Source organism: Somniosus microcephalus, chromosome 10 (assembly GCF_052327205.1).
Source record: "Somniosus microcephalus isolate GS21.2 chromosome 10, FLI_Smic_1.0, whole genome shotgun sequence".
NCBI classification, from domain to species: domain Eukaryota; kingdom Metazoa; phylum Chordata; class Chondrichthyes; order Squaliformes; family Somniosidae; genus Somniosus; species Somniosus microcephalus.
The window spans coordinates 123263284-123284430 of NC_140996.1; the positions used below are offsets into that span (position 1 = coordinate 123263284).

The 21147-nt window shown below is 46.8% G+C and overlaps 1 protein-coding gene across 1 annotated transcript in view; it reads right to left on the reverse strand.

Moving 5' to 3' along the window:
- The window catches only part of LOC147111681 (deuterosome assembly protein 1-like), a 227163-nt gene that overhangs the window by 47200 nt on the left and 158816 nt on the right, over positions 1 to 21147 (reverse strand). The window contains exon 9 of the mRNA XM_085998788.1: positions 12748 to 12862. Within this exon, the coding sequence (XP_085854914.1) occupies positions 12748 to 12862 (115 nt within the window). The remainder of the gene's footprint in view (positions 1 to 12747; positions 12863 to 21147) is intronic.

Here is a 21147-nt window from a genome sequence, read left to right on the forward strand (position 1 = left end):
TCACCAGCAGCAGCAACCAAGCCTCCCCCGGTACCACGGTTGAAACCACAGGGAAATCCATCGTCAACCTGTCCGACCACACCCTTCAACCAGACGAAATTGAAGTTCTCAGCCGAGGGCTCAATTTCTGCCCCACCACCAAAATGGACCCCATCGGTCTCGCGGCAGACACAGAGGAATTCATCAGGAGAATGAGGCTCCGGGAATTCTTCCACAAATCCCAAGATGTCAGCAGCGAACCCAATGAGACAATCAATGATCCGGAACAGCAGACAGAGGGATCCGCAGTGCAGCTACCGAAGAAGAAAGAGTCAAATTGGACCCCTCCGGAGGGTCGCTGCCCTAAGCTTGACATGTATGCTCAAGCTGTCAGGAGATGCATCAACGCCAGATTCATCAGCCGCACTCACAAGACAGTCCAGAATGTCACCCGAGCACAACGCAACGCCATCCACGCTCTCAAGACCAACCGCAACATCGTCATCAAACCAGCAGACAAAGGAGGTGCCATCGTCATACAGAACAGAACGGACTATTGCAAAGAAGTATACCGACAACTGGACAACCAGGAACACTACAGACAGTTACCCGCAGATCCGACCAAAGAACACACCCGCCAACTCAACAGACTGATCAAAACCTTCGATCCAGACCTTCAAAGCATCCTACATGCTCTCATCCCACGTACTCCCCGCGTGGGAGACTTCTACTGCCTCCCAAAGATACACAAAGCCAACACACCTGGACGTCCTATCGCATCAGGCAACGGAACCCTGTGTGAGAACCTCTCTGGATATGTCGAGGGCATCCTGAAACCCATCGTACAGGGAACCCCCAGCTTCTGTCGCGACACTACAGACTTCTTACAGAAACTCAGCACCCACGGACCAGTTGAACCAGGAATACTCCTCGCCACGATGGACGTCTCGGCACTCTACACCAGTATCCCCCACGATGACGGCATCGCTGCGACGGCCTCAGTACTCAACACCAACAACAGCCAATCTCCAGACGCCATCCTACAACTCATCCGCTTCATCCTTGACCACAATGTCTTCACCTTCGACAACCAGTTCTTTACCCAAACACACGGAACAGCCATGGGGACCAAATTCGCACCCCAATACGCAAACATCTTCATGCACAAGTTCGAGCAAGACTTCTTCGCTGCACAGGATCTCCAACCAACGCTATACACCAGATACATCGACGACATTTTCTTCCTATGGACCCACGGCGAAGAATCACTGAAAAGACTACACGATAACATCAACAAGTTCCATCCCACCATCAAACTCACCATGGACTACTCCTCAGAATCGGTCTCATTCCTGGACACACGAATCTCCATCAAAGACGGACACCTCAGCACTTCACTCTACCGCAAGCCCACGGACAACCTCACGATGCTTCACTTCTCCAGCTTCCACCCTAACCACGTTAAAGAAGCCATCCCCTATGGACAAGCCCTGCGAATACACAGGATCTGCTCAGACGAGGAGGAACGCGATGGACACCTACAGACACTGAAAGACGCCCTTGTAAGAACGGGATATGACGCTCGACTCGTCGATCGACAGTTCCGACGGGCCACAGCGAAAAATCGCATAGACCTCCTCAGAAGACAAACACGGGACACAACCAACAGAGTACCCTTCGTCGTCCAGTACTTCCCCGGAGCAGAGAAACTACGCCATGTTCTTCGCAGCCTTCAACATGTCATCGATGACGACGAGCACCTCGCTAAGGCCATCCCCACGCCTCCACTACTCGCTTTCAAACAGCCGCCTAACCTCAAACAGACCATCGTTTGCAGCAAATTACCCAGCTTTCAGGAGAACAGCGACCACGACACCACACAACCCTGCCACAGCAACCTCTGCAAGACATGCCAGATCATCAACACAGATACCATCATCACACGTGAGGACACCACCCACCAGGTACATGGTACATACTCATGTGACTCGGCCAACGTTGTCTACCTCATACGTTGCAGGAAAGGATGCCCCGGAGCATGGTACATCGGTGAGACCATGCAGACACTGCGACAACGGATGAACGGACACCGCGCAACAATCACCAGGCAGGAGTGTTCCCTCCCAGTCGGGGAACACTTCAGCAGTCAAGGACTTTCAGCCTCCGATCTTCGGGTAAGCATTCTCCAAGGCGGCCTTCGAGACACACGACAACGCAAAATCGTCGAGCAGAAACTGATAGCCAAGTTCCGCACCCATGAGGACGGCCTCAACAGAGATCTTGGGTTCATGTCACGCTACATGTAACCCCACCTGACGCAGGGTCATCCAGACTCGAGTCGACATTGGCTTGTTCTCTCTACACAGATGCGGCCGGACCTGCTGTGATTTCCAGCCAAAAAAAATGTTTTTTGTCTGTTTTTTTGTTTTTCATACAGACCCCAGCATCTGCAATATTTGACCCCTTGTGACCCCACCTCATTGTTCTTTGATGTAATGTTTCCCTGACTGACCTGTTTGGACACCATTCACACCTTTGACTGCTGTGATTATCTCTCTGCCGAGGTGCGATAAATGGCAGTTGGAAAGGTTACCTGTAAACATCTGACATGATTCTCTGACTATATAAGCTGTGTCTTTATGCATTTCTCCACTTCACCTGAAGAAGGAGCAGCACTCCGAAAGCTTGTGATTTCAAATAAAGCTGTTGGACTATAACCTGGTGTTGTGTGACTTCTTACATTTGTCCACCCCAGTCCAACTCCAGCATCTCCACACCAAGGTAAACATTGGTCCCTTACAGGATGAGTCTGGGGAATTAATAATGGGAAACAGGGAAATGGCAGTCTTTGAACAAATATTTTGTATCGGTCTTCACGGTAGAAGACACTAAAAGCATCCGAATAATGGGTAATCAAGGGGCTATTGGGGTAGGAGGAGAACTTAAAACAATCACAATCACTATCACTAGAGAGAAAGTACTAGGCAAACTAATGGGACTAAAGGTGGACAATCCCCTGGACCCGATGGCCTGCATCCTAGAGTCTTAAAAGAGGTGGCTGCAGAGATAGTGGATACATTGGTTGTAATCTACCAAAATTCCCTGGATTCTGGAGAGGTCCCAATGGACTGGAAAACCGCAAATGTAACGCTCCTATTTAAGAAAGGAGGGAGACAGAAAGCAGGCAACTATCGACCAGTTAGCCTAACATCTGTCATTGGGGAAAATGCTGGAGTCCATCATGAAGGAAGTGGTAGCAGGACATTTAGAAAATCATAATATAGTCAAGCAGAGTCAGCATGGTTTTATGAAAGGGAAATCATGTTTGACAAATTTGCTGGAGTTCTTTGAGGATGTAACGAGCAGGGTGGATAAAGGGGAACCAGCAGATGTCGTTTATTTGGATTTCCAGAAGGCATTCGATAAGGTGCCACATAAAAGGTTACTACACAAGATAAGAGCTCACGGGGTTGGGGGTAATATATTAGCATGGATAGAGGATTGGTTAACTAACAGAAAACAGAGAGTCGGGATAAATGGGTCATTTTCCGGTTGGCAAACTGTAACTAGTGGGATGCCGCAGGGATCGTTGCTGGGGCCTCAACTATTTACAATCTATATTAATGACTTGGATGAAGGAACTGAGTGTAATGTAGCCAAATTTGCTGATGATACAAAGATAGGTGGGAAAGCAAATTGTATGGAGGACGCAAAGAATCTCCAAAGGGAGATAGATAGGCTAAATGAGTGGGCAAAAATCTGGCAGATGGAGTTTCATGTGGGAAAATGCAAGGTTATCCACTTTGGTAGGGAAAATAAAAAAGCAAATTATTATTTAAATGAGGAGAGATTACAAAATGCTGAGGTACAGAGGGATCTGGGGGTCCTTGTACATGAATCACAAAAAGTTAGCATGCAGGTACAGCAAGTAATTAGGAATGCAAATAGAATGTTGGCCTTTGTTGCAAAGGGAATGAGTATAAAAGTAGGGGAGTCCTGTTACAACTGTACAGGGTGTTGCTGAGACCACACCTGGAGTACTGCATTCATTTTTGGTCTCCTTATTTAAGGAAGGATATACTTGCATTGGAGGCAGTTCAGAGAAGGTTCACGAGGTTGATTCCAGAGATGAAGGGGTTGTCTTATGAAGAAAGGTTGAGCAGGTTGGCCCTATACTCATTGGAGTTTAGAAGAATGAGAAGGGATCTTATTGAAGCATGTAAGATTCTGAAGGGGCTTGACAGAGTAGATGCAGAGAGGATGTTTCCCTTCATGGGGGAATCTAGAACTAGGGGGCATAATTTCAGAATAAGGGGGCACCCTTTTAAATCGGAAATGAGGAGGAATTTCTTGCCTGAGGGTCGTGAATCTTTGGAATTCTATTCTATATGTGGAGGCTGGGTTATTGAATAAATTTAAGGTGGAGATAAACAGATTTTTGAAAGGTAAGGGAGTCATGGGTTATGGGGAGCGGGCAGGGAAGTGGAGTTGAGGCCAAGATCAGATCAGCCATGATCTTATTGAATGGCGGAGTGGGCTCGAGGGGCCAAATGACCCACTCCTGCTCCTACGTTTTATGTTCTTATGTCCTGAAAGACACAGCTGCCAGTCTGGGCTTGCGACAGGTGGTGAGAGAACCAACACGATGGAAAAAACTACTTGACCTCATCCTCACCAATCTACCTGTCACAGATGCATCTGTCCATGGCAGTATTGGTAGCAGTGACCACCGCACAATCATTGTGGAGACAAGGTTCCGTCTTCACACCGAGGACACCTTCCATCGTGTTGTGTGGCACTACCACCATGCTAAATGGGATAGATTCAGAACAGATCTAGCAGCTCAAAACTGAGCATCCATGAGGTGCTGTGGGCAGCTGATTTGTATTCCACCACAATCTGTAACCTCATGGCCTGGCATATCCCTCACTCCACCATTACCATCAAGCCAGGGGACCAACCCTGGTTCAATGAGGAGTTTAGAAGAGCATGCCAGGAGCAGCACCAGGTGTACCTAAAAATGAGGTGCCAACCTGGGGAAGCTGCAACACAGGACTACATGCATGCTAAAAAGTGGAAGCAGCATGCTATAGACAGGACTAAGTGATCCCACAATCAACGGATCAGATCAAAGCTCTGCAGTCCTGCCACATCCAGTTGTGAATGGTGGTGGACCATTAAACAACTAACGAGAGGAGGAGGCTCCATGAATATCCCCATCCTCAATGATGGTGGAGCCCAGCATGCGAGTGCAAAAGGCAAGGCTGAAGCGTTTGCAACCATCTTCAGCCAGAAGTGCCGAGTGGATGATCCATATCGGCCTCCTCCTGAGGTCCCTACCATCACAGAAGCCAGTCTTCAGCCAATTCGATTCACTCCACGTGATATCAAGAAATGGCTCAGCGCACTGGATACAGCAAAAGCTATGGGCCCCGACAGCATCCCGGCTATCGTGCTGAAGACTTGTGCTCCAGAACTAGCCGCGCCTCTAGCCAAGCTGTTCTAGTACAGCTACAACACTGGCATCTACCCGACAATGTGGAAAACTGCCCAGGTATGTGCTGTCCACAAAAAGCAGGACAAATCCAATTCGGCCAATTACCGCCCCATCAGTCTACTCTCAATCATCAGCAAAGTGATGGAAGGTGTCATCGACAGTGCTATCAAGCGGCACTTACTCACCAACAACCTGCTCACTGATGCCCAGTTTGGGTTCCGCCAAGAACACTCGGCTCCTGACCTCATTACAGCCTTGATCCAAACATGGACAAAGGAGCTGAATTCCAGAGGTGAGGCGAGAGTGGCTGCCCTAGACATCAAGGCAGCATTTGACCGAGTGTGGCATCAAGGAGACCTAGTAAAACTGAAGTCAATGGGAATCGGGGGGAAAACTCTCCACTGGCTGGAGTCATACCTAGCACAAAGGAAGATGGTTGTGGTGATTGAAGGTCAATCATCACAGCCCCAGGACATCGCTGCAGGAGTTCCTCAGGGCAGTGTCCTAGGCCCAACCATCTTCAGCTGTTTCATCAATGACCTTCCCTCGAACATAAGGTCAGAAGTGGGGATGTTCGCTGATGACTGCACAGTGTTCAGCGCCATTAACAACTCCTCAGATAATGAAGCAGTCCATGCCCGCATGCAACAAGACCTGGACGACATTCAGGCTTGGGCTGATAAGTGGCAGGTAACATTCGCGCCACAGAAGTGCCAGGCAATGACTATCTCCAGCAAGTGAGAGTATAACCACTGCCCCATGACATTCAATGGCATTACCATCGCCGAATCCCCCACCATCAACATCCAGGGGGTCACCATTGACCAGAAACTTAACTGGATCAGCCACATAAATACTGTGGCAACAAGAGCAGGTCAGAGGCTAGGTATTCTACAGCGAGTGTCTCACCTCCTGACACCTCAAAGCCTTTCTACCATCTACAAGGCACAAGTAAGGAGTGTGATGGAATACTCTCCACTTGCCTGGATGAGTGCAGCTTCAAAAACACTCAAGAAGTTCGACACCTGTTGTGTATGTACCTTTAAAAGAAGAACTGATTCTATACTGCAGTACCGGCAGTGACCACCCCTGTATATAAAGCCATAGCAGGCTTCTGTATTTCAGTCTTGTGGTCCCTTCTGTTCAGTAAATACCTGTTTTATTGTTCTCCTGCAGTCCGAGTATTATTGATACCCGGACACTACACTGGCGACGGGCAGGTTCGAACTCACCTGCAGTACTGCATCACCTCACGGGGATCTTTTCCCTGAAGAGAAGCTTCTTGGAGGTCGAAGTCAGAACGGCGGGCGTCGACCGCGGGCAACCGCCCAGGGATCCATTGGAGAGTTGCAGGGAAGGCTGTGGAGAGCTGGGCCTGGCTCCCCAGTCGAGGTGTTCCAGCAAGTCATGCTGGTAGCAGGTAGTGCGCTGACCCTTCCGGACTGCGGCAGGCTCGGGCTCGATCGAGCGGCTCTGCAAAGGGGCCGCGCAGTGTCGTCGGGAGGAAGAGAGAGAGGGTGGAGTGCACAGGGCGCGGTCGGTGCTCAAGAACCGGGCAGCGTGGAGAGGATAGAACGAGGGGAAGGAAAAGTGATACGCGCCGAAGCCGCGGGTCGCCGCCATTACCCTGTAGAACGCTAGGAGCAGCGTGGCAGCAAGGGGAAGAAGGAAAAGCACGGGAGGCGCCATTTTATTCCATTGGGGAAGAAGGAAAAGTGCGGGAGGCGCCATTTTATTCCATTGGGGAAGAAGAAAAAGTGCGGGAGGCGCCATTTTAAATCACTCAAGATGCCGAAGAGTGGCAGTATCACTGCTTTCGACAACGAGGTACAAGACTGGACCACGTATGTGGAAAGAATTGAAGTGTACTGCGAGGCAAATGAGGTGGCCGGTGGAAAGAAGGCATCGGTATTATTAAATTTGATGGGCGCGAGAACATACGGCCTATTGCGGAATTTAATTACCCCAGCTAAACCAATGGAGAAAAGTTTTGAAGAGATTGTTAATATCTTACAGGAACACCTAAACCCTACACCGCTGCTGATAGCAGAAAGATTCAAGTTCCATAAAAGAAACCAGCACAAAGATGAGAGCAATGCTGACTATCTTATGGAACTATGCAAGTTATCGAAGCACTGCCAGTTCGGAGCAGGACTGGCAGATACCTTACGGGATAAGTTTGTCTGCGGGCTCCAGAGTGAAGGAACCCAGAAACGACTACTTTTGGAAAAGGACCTGACGCTAGAACAGGCTTTCAGCGTGGCAGTATCCTACGAAGCAGCAGCACGGGGAGCTGCGGAAATACAACAGAAACCACAGGAATACAGCGCTAACGAAATGGCGTATGGAGCAGAAAAGTGCTATCGCTGCGGCAGAACAACCCATGGTCAGAAGGACTGCTGGTTTAAGGACAAAGTATGCAGGCAATGTGGGAAAATCGGACACCTAGCAAGAGTCTGCAGGTCGGGAAAGAAAACCAACACCACAAGAACTACTAAGGAAAAGTACAAGAAAGTAAAGAAATTGACAGACAGTAGTTCGGAAGGTCAGGAGAGTGATAAGGACTCCGGGAGCAGGAGACTAAGTTGTCTAAAGTTACACAACGTGATCGCAAAGGAGGATCACCGAACCATTTGGGTCACCCTCATGATAGCAGGGTCCCCAGTAAAGATGGAATTGGACACAGGATCAGCCCTAACTGTCATGAATCGACGAGACTATGAGCGGCTATTCTCACACATACCCTTGAAGGACACGTCCATTGTATTGAAGACATACACGGGGCAAAAAGTCTACCCGAGGAAAAATAAGGGTGCCAGTTGAATACAACAGCAAGGAAACACAGAAACTGTATCTATATATACTACCAGATGGAGGACCACCATTATTGGGACGTGAATGGATCCGAAAAATACAATTGGATTGGCATTCCATTCAGGCGCTAACTGTGACTGATAAAAAGGATGATGACATCACACCTGGACGACTGTCAAAAATTCTAACTGACGCGAAAGAGGTGTTCCAACAAGGACTTGAGACTCTAAAAGGAGTAATGGCAACGATAAAAATCGAAGATAACGCAAACCCCAAAATTTTAAGGCCGGACCGGTACCTTACGCGATCCGCCCAGCCGTTGAAGCAGAGCTGGAGAGTCTGGAACGTTCGGGTGTGCTGTCCAAGGTGGACTGGAGCGAGAGGGCCACACCCACCATTCCTGTAATGAAGAAATCATTGAGCAGCACGCCTGGGGAACCGAAGAAGGTTCGCATCTGTGGGGACTTCAAGGTAACTGTGAACCCAGTCCTGCACACAGTACAATATCCACTTCCGCGGATAGAAGATATTTTCGCCTCACTATCTGGAGGGAAACGCTTTACAAAGATTGATCTGGCCCAAGCGTATCTACAAATGGAGGTGGAAGAAGCATCTAGGAAATACCTCACGATAAACACTCACAAAGGCCTTTACCAGTACAATCGACTGGTATTCGGGGTAGCATCAGCCCCGGCTATTTGGCAGAGGGCGATGGAACAAGTCCTGCAAGGGATCCCGGGGACCCAGTGTTATTTGGACGACATCCTGGTTACGGGCGAAAATGACAGTGAACACCTTGCCAGCCTGGAGCAGGTGCTCACGAGATTACAGGAATATGGGCTACGAGCCAACCGCCCCAAATGCGAGTTCTTCAGGAGACAAATCTCGTATTGTGGCCACATGATTGATGAGGAAGGGTTGCATAAGTCGCCGGACAAGATTGAGGCTGTAGTCAAGGCTCCAGCACCTGTGTCGCAACTGAGGTCGTTCCTCGGTTTGGTGAACTACTACCATAAGTTCTTGCCGAATTTGTCTACAATTCTACACCCACTGAACGCCCTGCTGCAAACTGGAGTAACATGGAAATGGAGTGATGAGTGTAAGCGTGCCTTTCAGAAATGTAAATGCCTAATCACTTCAAAAGAAGTATTGGCCCACTACAATCCAACACTACCGATTCGGTTAGCATGTGATGCGTCTCCCTACGGCATCGGAGCGGTGCTGTCACACAAATTCCTTGACGGTTCAGAGAGGCCAATAGCCTTTGCATCGCGCTCGTTAACCTCAGCCGAGCGTAACTACGCCCAGATTGACAGGGAGGCCCTCAGCCTGGTGTGGGGGGTGAAGCAGTTCAATCACTATCTGCACGGGCAGAAATTCACCCTACTGACTGATCATCAGCCCCTGGTCTCCATTTTTAACCCAAAGAAGGGCGTTCCGGTGATGACGGCGCAACGGCTGCAAAGATGGTCACTTTTTCTAGGGGCACATCAGTACGACATAGAGTACAAGGGTACGAAACAGCATGGAAACGTTGATGGGCTGTCGCGCCTACCGTTGCCTATGGTAGAGGAAGCACCTGCAGTGGACCCTGTTGAGATATTCCATGCGACCATAGTCGAATGTCTACCTGTTACAAACTCAAGTATAGAGAAGGAAACCTGGAATGACCCGACACTCTCTCGGGTCTATGATTTGACGGTGAAGGGATGGCCAGCACATGGCGACTCACTGTTGCCAGCATTCTCGCCAAGGAGAGAACAGCTGTCAGTGTGCTGGGGGACCTTGATGTGTGGATCCCGAGTGGTAATTCCACCCAAGTTGAGAGATAGAGTGCTCAATGAGTTTCATGAGGGTCATCTGGGAGGGGTAAAAATGAAGAGCCTAGCCAGGACGTTTGTGTGGTGGCCAGGAATCGATAAAGAAATCGAGGATATGACCAAGAGATGCACAGGATGCCAGAAGGTCCAAAACGCTCCACCACAGGCCCCGCTACATCCATGGGAGTGGCCCTCATCTCCATGGCAACGGGTACACATTGATTTTGCTGGTCCATTTATGGACTCAATGTTCCTAATCGCTGTGGACGCCCATTCGAAATGGCCAGAGGTCATCAAAATGTCCTCCACCACCACGGAGAAAACTATTGCAGTCCTACGGACCATCTTCGCCAGGAATGGCTTGCCAGAACAGATTTGCTCCGACAATGGGCCACAGTTTGTGTCCGAGGATTTCCGGAGGTTTCTGAGGAATAATGGGGTGAAACATTACACATCTGCCCCATATCATCCAGCCACAAATGGATTGGCTGAGAGGTTTGTTCAGACCTTTAAAAAGGCAATAAAGGCAATGTATAATGACGACATACCACAACACAAGGTGGATAATTTCTTGTTTGCTTACCGGAATGCGACACATGCAGTCACCAACCAAGCTCCAGCCATAATGTTCTTCAACCGAAGGCTAAGATGTCGCCTGGATTTGCTCAAACCAAACATAAGACGAGATGTTGAGGATAAGCAATTCCAGCACATAAATGAGAAGCCAACCAGGAGCTTCAAGATAGGGCAACCAGTCTTGGCCCGCGACTACCGAACAGAAAATGGCAGCCAGGAATGATATGCACACAGCAGGGACCACTAATGTACACAGTGGACGTTGGAGAGAGCATCGTGAGACGCCATGCTGACCAGATTCTAGAGTCACAGGAACAAGCCAAACCCATACCACGAGCAGGTGCACCTGGTAATCAACCCGAAGTACAGATTGTGTCTACCTCAGAAGCAGTGGTATTGGAAGCTGACGAACCAACCAATGACAATGAGCCAGAATCAACTCCGCCGCAAGAACAGGATACTCGAGAAAGGCGCTATCCAGTCAGGATCAGGAAGCCTCCTCAAAGACTGAACTTATAAATGATTATTTCAGTTGATGTATATAGTACAGAGAAAATTGTAATTGTAATTAGTTATTATGTAGTTGTTAAATGAATGTTATGTACTGTTTATCTAAAAGGGGAGGAATTGTTGTGTATGTACCTTTAAGAGAAGAACTGATTCTATACTGCAGTACCGGCAGTGACCACCCCTGTATATAAAGCCATAGCAGGCTTCTGTATTTCAGTCTTGAGTTCCCCTCTGTTCAGTAAATACCTGTTTTATTGTTCTCCTGCAGTCCGAGTATTATTGATACCCGGACACTACAACACCATCCAGGACAAAGCAGCCCGCTTGATTGGCACCCCATCTACCACCTTAAAGATTCACTCCCTCCACCACCGGCGTACCATGGCTGCAGTGTGTACCATCTACAAGATGCACTGCAGCAACTCGTCAAGGCTTCTTCGGCTGCACCTCCCAAACCCACGACCTCTTCCACCTAGAGGGACAAGGGCAGCAGGTGCATGGGAACACCACCAGATGCAAGTTCCCCTCCAAGTCACACACCATCCTGACTTAGAAGTATATCGCTGTTCCTTCATCGTTGCTGGGTCAAAATCCTGGAACTCCCTACCTAACAGCACTGTGGGAGTACCTTCAAAACATGGACTGCAGCAGTTTAAGGTGACGGCTCACCACCACCTTCTCAAGGGCAATTAGGGATGGGCAATAAATGCTGGCCTTGCCAGCGACACCCACATCCCATAAAAACGAATAAAAAAAAAAAAGTTTTTCAAGCTTGTTTTGGTTCCTTACCACGTGAGGTACAAGGATAGACATGACCGGCTCCTGTCTGTCTTTTTACCTGATTCTGACCTGCTGCAAGGGCCAGTGCAATCCACAAAACTGAGAATGCAACACAGCAAAACCTGTCAAAAATATGGAGACCCTCCAAAGAAATGAGCTGAAGTGAAACACTTTTTGCCTCTCCTAGGAGATTGTGTGGCATGGGGGTGGGAGGGAAGTAGTGGATGGGGTATGGTGTGCAAAGGTTACACCACAACAGAATAGGACAGGCATGATGGACCAGCTGGTCATTTACTGTCCTTAGATTTTGTTTGCATGGTCTTCATTTTAAAAAGTTTCAGTTTAATATAACTTGAGTCTTTATACTAGCTATGATAAAGCAATGAATTATAGCAATTAGTAACATTGCAGAATAAGCTCATGAATGTAGAAACAAATAATTTTTTCATTAAAGCTGTCAATTTTTTTCTGCAAGTCTCTGTGAATGTAGTCACATTTGACTCATAGTTGCTGGAACTTTCCTATTATTAATGCATGCCAATGCTAGGAAAAAAATAACCACAGCAGGTGAGTTTGCAGTTTCTATTTTTGACTTAGAGCCATCGTAGATCCACCTAAAAAAAAAAACTGACACTGAACAAATATGTGCAATGAAAAAAGGTTGTACAAAATTGTAACTTTTCATGGCTATGTGATAAAACAGACTGAATAATGAAACATCTAATAAAGTTCTAAACTTATGCTACAGCAGACACAGTGCTACTGACATACTTTATTGATTTCCTTGTTCCCTTCCACGTACTCATTCTGCAATCTCTGTAACTCCTCCTCCTTTCTGCTGAGCTCGTTGTTCTGCTGCATGCAATATGTATGGGATAGATCAAGCCTAAGGAAAAACAATATACATCTTCACTTCTATTTGGATCTTCACACAAATGTATTTTGGTTCTCATGGTAATTAGAAAGGTTTTGTCCTAGTTTTAAACCTTTCCTTCCTGAATATGAACTTCATATTGTTAGTATAAAGACTAGTGTTCAAAGGGATAGTGTATGTGTTTGGTATTATTTTTCAATAATTGAATTCTGCATTTAAACTTTTTTTAAAAATGGTATTAATTACAAGATCATTTTTGTGCTGGTTACAAAAGTCACGTTAAAGTTTTCAAGGTTTGTCAAAAAATTTGAAAACATTAATTTAAACAAGAACTGAATCGAGGAACTTCCTGGTCTGTATGCTTTGGGAGTACATTATGCAGTGTGACACTGCAACTTTAATAAATGCATCAAATGTATCAATTTGTAAATATTAGGGGATAAAAACAAGTTCCACATTAATGCCTGGAAAGTTTAGTTAAATAAAGAATTTTTAAAAAGTAACAACAGGAAAATAACAGGATTGAACTAAACAGCAAAAGTACTTTGAAAGACTTAATGAAAAATGAATGCTGCTTTTACTGTTTTACTGCTTCTGATTATATGCTTTGAGTTAATCGGGTTGGCAATCTGGAGACTGAAAGGAGACATAAATGACAGTAGAAAAAGTTAACAACACATTCCCTGGTTTCAATAGACATTTTTGTTGTTTACCCATAAATAAAATTTGAAATGCACCTCAGATTTTGTGATGCTCTGCATGCATTTAAGTTTAAGGCCTGTCCAACGAATCAAATCTACATCTCCCTTTAAATAAAAGCTTAATGGTGCAGAAATTTGTAGAACTGGATGCAAGGGATGATCCCTGTGCTTGAATGAGTAGGCTCAATGCGCACCTGATATTGCACCTCGGGCCTCATTTAAATGAGACCGGTGAGCTGCGGCCCAGCGAAGAGGCTTGGAATTTTGGACCGTTGCATCGCCAGCAGCAGCCTCAGGTAAGTGCTTAAAAGGGGAAGGAAAGGTGGTCAGAAGGTGGCGACCAGGAGGGAAAGCGGTCAAGAAGGAAAACGATTGGGTGGGGGGGGGGGGGTTGGTGATCGGGAAGGAAGAAGACCAAGAAGGAAGGCGACTGGGTACTGGCAACGGTGTGTGGGACTGCAGTGGAGCCAGGAGAAGCACCTGGTTGCATATTCAAGTAAGTATTTTATTAAAATTTACATTTTTAGTGACAGCCTGCAGCAATTGGGAATGGTAGCATAGTGGTAATGTTACTGGACTAGTAATCCAGTGGCCTGGATTAATAATCCTTAAAGGCAAGAATTCAAATCCCACCACAGCAACTGGGGAATTTAAATTCAGTTAATTAAATAAATCTGGAATAAAAAGCTAGTATCAGTAATGGTGACCATGAAACTACTGGATTGTTGTAAAAACCCATCTGGTTCACTAATGTCCTTTAGGGAAGGAAATCTGCCATCCTTACCTGGTCTGGCCTATATGTGACTCCAGACCCACAGCAATGTGGTTGACTCTTAACAGCCCTCTGAATGACCTAGCAAGCCACTCAAAGGCAATTAGGGATGGGCAATAAATGCTGGGCTTGCCAGTGACACCCACATCCCGTAAATGAATTTAAAAAAAATTACTTTTAGGACCATGGGCTAGACCACCTGTAGACCTGATTTTCCAGAACGCAGCTAACCTGGCGGCAACTGCGTTCAAAACAACCCAAATTTGCATAAGGGGTCGCAAACAGGGATTAGGCCTCTTATTTGCATAGGTCGGTTTCATGCATGGGCCCTAGATTCCTTTTTTCTACCTATAACAATATGGTGGGTGGTGCACTTCAAGCTTGTAATGAGTACGCACTTCCTGCCTGTCCTGAAAAACAGGCGCCATTGAATTTCTCAGCCAATGTTTTTTAACATGTACTCTGTATGAACAATATGCGATTTAGGAATACGTACATATTTATACAGATAGTTTATACAGTAGGAATAGTAAATACGGAAAATTATGTCATAGAGGAATAGTTAACAACTCTTACAGTATTGCATGACAAACCATTAGGCATTTCTTAGCTTGATACTGTTGGTGAGCTAGATTCTGACAATAATATAATGTTAAACAGATTAGTCACTAGATAGGTTTTATTGAACACATCGCCAGCTAGTTAAGGTTATGCAGGATGACTGAAGGACAAGATCAGATTGTACACCCTTCCAATGCAATACTACTCCTTGCCTTTTAGATTACCATACATAGTTCCAATCCCATGTTACAGTATATGCAGTCACTCATCACTATTCAGGTTCACCTTAAATTCTGTAATTCCAGATGTTTTGTGACCATCTTTATCCAAACACTATGCTGTCATATAGCACCACCACTACACCCCACCCCCTTCAAATTGCTGTGCCTGAATCCTGTATTAAATCCCAGCACCAATATGCTGTAATTTATCATCTTCATGGATAGAAAATCATGGAGGCACACATTGCCTTCCTTTCTATGTTCTCTGGACATGATGAGCTCTGTGCTGAAGATGAAAATTTACTTTACATTAGATATCCTCAATCAAGCTCAACTAACTGCCCCTCAATTAGAACTTGATCTCATTGTTCAAAAATACAGCATTCTGATTAGCTGAGCATTGTAGAGTTAAGCTCAACTAAAGCCAGCTTCAGTTGAGGATATCTATGGAAATGTGTCCATGCACATGAAAATCTGTCAAGCAATCACCCCATTCAACATTAGTGTCAATGGAGTTATCCACTACAGGGTATTGCAAAGGACCAGAAAAACAAGTTACTGGCTCTGATGAGTGGCAGAAACTATGATGGAAAGTTATAACCGAGTTGAAGACAGCAGATCAATGAAAGGTTTGATCTGCAGTCCATCAGTGGAACCTGGTATATTACAGCTCCATCATTAATTAACCAACATCACTCTGGCTAAAGTTAATTATTGGCATTGTACAAATCTGGCTTGTTGATCACACACCAAACCAAAAATGATGGCACCAACAGGTCCACAAAAATACCAACGTCCAACCAGCTCCAATGTTTAGCAGAGATTAATATGATTGTTTAGGGTCTTCTTCACCTTTTTTTAACTCTAGCTATATTTTTGGCTTCTGTATTTCTGTAAGTAAATCAGGCAGGTGTAAAACGGTGGCCAATTCTGACCCATCAGTTTCCCATTGGGCGGGTTAGGCTAAAATTATCCCCAAAGATTTCTGACAAGGAGCAAGCTGATAAAACAGTAACTAACGTCACCATGGCTCTAAATTTTTATGCATCTAGCTCTTTCCAAACTGCTTCTGGTGACATCAGCAACATCAGTCAGTTTGTTATGCACACAGTTATCTGGCAGGACACCAGTTTGCAAAGCATCAACAGTTCATTACCTTCCCCATCGAGTCTGACAAGCAGGAAGAAAGAGCACTGGGATTTGCCCTCATTGCTGGAGTCCCGCAGGAGCAGGGAATCACAGACTGCATTCACATAGCCCGGTGCACTCCCCATCAGGATCCAGCTCATTTCTCAACATTTGCTCAATATTCAACTTGTTTGTGACCACCGGCAGCGACTCATGCAGGTCTGTGCCAAGTTTCCTGGCAGTATCCTGAAGCTTTCATACTGTGACAGTCCTCAATAACCCCTCTGTTCCACCCAGACCATCGGGTGGCAGGCTGGTTGCTCGGGGGACAAGGGCCATCCCCTCACCAACTGGCTCATGACTGAACCCAGGCACAGACACTAAGCATCAAATTAATGATAGCCATGCAGCATCAGGGGTTCTGATTGAGAAGGCCACTGGTGTCCTGAAATACTGATGCCATCTGTGAGGGAAGACAGGATCTCGGTTTAATGTCTTATCTGAAAGACAGCACCTCCAACAGTGCAGCACTCCCTCAGTACTTAAGTCTCTGGGGAGAGGCTTAAACTCACAAGGGATTAAATTGGTTAGTCCCCCGAAAACAGGCACGGGGATCACGATGCGCAATTAATCGGCACACATTCAGTGGAATGCAGGCAGCATGCCAACTTCGTGTTGCCTGCTCATTATGATTTCTGCGTGCAATCAGCGCTACCCGCGCTGTTCACTGGGTGCACATATCAGCAGGGGGCCCAATATGGTTACTTCCTAGCACTACTTAAAGCTAGCCTGCAGTACTTAAATGGAAGGTGCATTGTGGCTGCTGGAGGTGCTGAGATCATTGGGCTGTACTGCGCAGTGCAACAATCAACAATGGCTGAGCATGGGAGAGAGCAGGCACCAAGGTTTTTGGACGCTGCACTGGAGGTCTTGGTGGACGAGGTCGACTGGGGGAGAGATGTTCTGGACCCTCGAGGGGGCTGGAGACCCTCCAGACATATGCTCAGAAGGCAGTGGCATGAGATAGTGAGGGAGGTCAATGCCTGGAGTATAGCTCCAAGAACATGGGTGCAGTGTAGGAGGAATTTTAATGATCTCATACGAGTGGTTAAGGTCAGTGACTGCATCTTCAATTGCCATATGCTATCAAGTGTAACACTGGCCTAAGCCATTGCTCAATGCACCACCCCCATCACTCACCTACCAACTGTAATATTTGCATATTGATTTATCATTAGCCCGCAGGCATCTGTAAGGAATACCTATTATATTCACATGTGATCACATGCTGAGTTGTCACTGGCCTGCAGGCATCTGTAAGGACTGCTTTGTTTTGGAGGACCCAGGGTCCTGACTCCATCTTGTCCACACGGTGCTGTACTGATATGAGTAAGCACAGACCTGATGCTTCATTAAAAGAGTTTAAACTGTAATACTCCGTTGTCCTGCAATTTATTATTTTTGTACAAAGTGTGCAAAACAAGACACCAACAATCTCTATTTATCAGTTCTCATACCTAACATTCATATGCTTCACCTCACCCTCACACACTTAGCATTGTTGCAAGCCTCAAACCCACATCTCACAAATACACACTGCCAGCTATTCAAACATGACAGCCACATCACCCACACAGATTGCACGGCATTCACTGACACATTTCCCTTTCCTTTGCAGGAGAAGATGGCGCACAACTAGAGGCAGCAGGAGCTAACTGGCAGGGGACAGGTGCGCCTGCATGTTCTAACCCCCATGGAGGAGGGGGTGCTGGCCATTATGGGAAGGGCCATTGCTGAGGCCATGGCCACCGGTGGGGCTGAAGCCATGGAAGATGAGGGTATCTGCATACCTAATCCTTCTTCTCTCATCCCACTTCCCCCTCAACCCACAATCTTTTCTGACAGAGAAGCTGCTGATGGTGTAAGCATAGACTTTTTACTTTTTTCTTTCCCCTCACCACAACCCTACCCGTGTCCTTTTTTCCTTTCACATAACCAAGAACTGCAACCTGCCCAGGCAGTGGAAGAACAGCAAGAAGACAGTGAAGATGAAGACACACCGTCACTCGATTTCACAGTCGCAACCACCAGTTCAGATACTGATTCTGCGCACAATTTAGAGGATAGGATAGAGGCGGGATCTGCATGTGGCGAGATACTGGGCACAAGTGCGCTGCAGCCAGGGCAGGGGAAAAGGAGAGCGCAGGTGTCAGCTCGGTGGAGAGTGAGGTCGCACACTAGTTCTGCTGCAGAGGACTGAGATGATGACTATGATGGGCCAGGCTACAGAAGAAGGCTGATGGGTGTACACACTCAAATGCTTGGTGCACTGGGAACCCTGCCCTCAATGTTAAGGAGCATGGAGGAGTCCAGCACCAACTTGGCAACATGGAATGGGTGGCTACCTCCAGCAGCATATCTGTAGAACCAACCATGATGCAGCGTCTGATGGCCGATGTCTCAGCTTCCACTGCAGCACAAGCAGCAGCCGCCCAACATCTGAGTGCTGCAGTGGAAGCTCAGACTGCTGTCATGCAATTTCAGCATGACTTTGGATACCAGTGTGCAAAGTGAACGGTTTTAAGAACATAAGAAATAAGAGCAGGAGTAGGCCATACGGCCCCTCGAGCCTGCTCCGCCATTCAATAAGATCATGGCTGATCATCGATCTCAACTCCACTTTCCCGCCCGATTTCCATATCCCTTGATTCCCCTACAGTCCAAAAATCTATCTATCTAAGCCTTGAATATACTCAAAGACTCAGCATTCACAGCCCTCTGGGGCAGAGAATTCCAAAGATTCACAACCCCTTGCTTGAAGAAATCATTTCAGTCCTAAATGGCCGGCCTCTTATTCTAAGACTGTGACCCCCAGTGAAGAAATTCCTCCTCATCTCAGTCTTAAATGGCCGACCCCTTATCCTGAGACTATGCCCCCTAGTTCTAGATGCTCCAGCCAGGGGAAACAACCTCTCAGCATCTACCCTGTCAATCCCCATCAGAATTTTGTATGTTTCAATGACATTACCTCTCATTTTTCTAAACTCCAGAGAGTAAAGGCCCATTCTACACAATCTCTCATCATAGGACAGCCATCTCATCCCAGGAATCAATCTAGCGAACCTTCTTTGCACCGCCTCCAAGGCAAGTATATCCTTCCTTAGATAAGGAGACCAAAACTGTGCACAGTACTCCAGGTGTGGTCTCACCAAGGCCCTGTACAATTGTAGCAAGACTCCCTTACTCTTATACTCGAACCCCCTTGCAATAAAGGCCAACATGCCATTTGCCTTCCTTATTGCTTGCTGTATCTGCATGCTAGCTTTCTGTGTTTCTTGCATGAGGACACCCAAATCTCTCTGAACACCAACATTTGAAAGTTTCTCACATTTAAAAAAATTGTTTTTCTATTCTTCCTACCAAAGTGAATAACCTCACATTTCCCTACATTATACTCCATCTGCCACCTTACTGCCCACTCACTTAGTCTATCTATCTCCCTTTGCAGACTCTTAGGGGTAGATTTTCCCAAACCTGTCGGGAAGAAGGCGGGACTTCCCCTTTCGGGTTTTTGACCCGCCTACTTTGACGTCTGGCCAATCTGCGTGATTTTCCCTTGATTGACCTTGTTGAGCCCACCCAGCGGGCTCAGCAGGCCAATTAAGGGCCACCCAGCAACAGGTGACGTCACAGACTGCAATTTCATCTGTCAAGAGTTTTTGACAGATGAAATATTAGTGTTTTACAGCTGTTTGAAGCTGTGAAACACTGACACTCTGAGTTCTAACATGAATCCTTCTGCACAGACACAGTTAGAACTCACACCGGCACTCAAAGCTGAAGGCTGTCACTTTTGACAGATCGCAGCCGTTCAGCTTTCAGTTCTGGCTGAGTGATGGGCTCCCGACGGCTACAGGAAGAAAGGCTGTTAAGGTAAGTAAAAGTTCTTTACACACTTTAGACACACCAAACACACTTACCTTTGCACTCATGCACCCATCACTCACCTGAGCACCGACATCGCGACCCCTCCAACCCCTTCAACCCGACGGCCCGCCTGCTCTAACCTGGCGTGGTTTGGAGCTCTCGGGAATCCCACACGAAACCCCTCAAAATAGGGATTAGGCTAAAAACTGCCTGTTAACTACCTGTTAACATAATCCCTTACCGCCTGGTTTCGGCGGGTCCCAGTGCGGGGCGGGTACCCGCCGCCCCTGAAACTTACGTGGGGTGGGGTTTTGGGCGGGATGGTGTCGGGACCCCCAAATTCGGGATTTCCCCCCCCCCCCACACGCCTGAAACCCCGCCTGATGGCTCCACGAAAATCTAGCCCTTTATGTTCTCCTCACAGCTTACTGTCCCACCTAGCTTTGTATCATCAGCAAACTTGGATACATTACACTCGGTCCCTTCATCTAGGTCATTAATATAGATTGTAAATAACTGAGGCCTCAACACTGATCCTTGCGGCACCTCATTAGTTACAGCCTGCCAACCTGAAAAAGATCCGTTTATCCCTACTCTCTGTTTTCTGAGGGATAGAATTGAAAAGTAGAGAAGTTATGCTAAACTTGTATCGAACCTAGGTTAGACCACATTTGGAGTACTGCGTACAATTCTGGATGCCATATTATAAAAAGGATATAGAGGCACTTGAGAGGGTGCAGAGAAGATTTACAAGGATGATACCAGAAATGCGAGTGTATACCTACCAGGAAAGGTTGAAAAGAGAAGGCTGAGGGGTGACCTAATAGAGGTCTTTAAAATCATGAAAGGTTTTGATAGAGTAGATACAGAGAGAGAGTTTCCACTTGTGGGGAAGAGCAAAACTAGATGCCATCAATATAAGATAGTCACCAAGAAATCAAATAGGGAATTCAGAAGAAACTTCTTTGCCCAGAGAGTGGTGAGAAT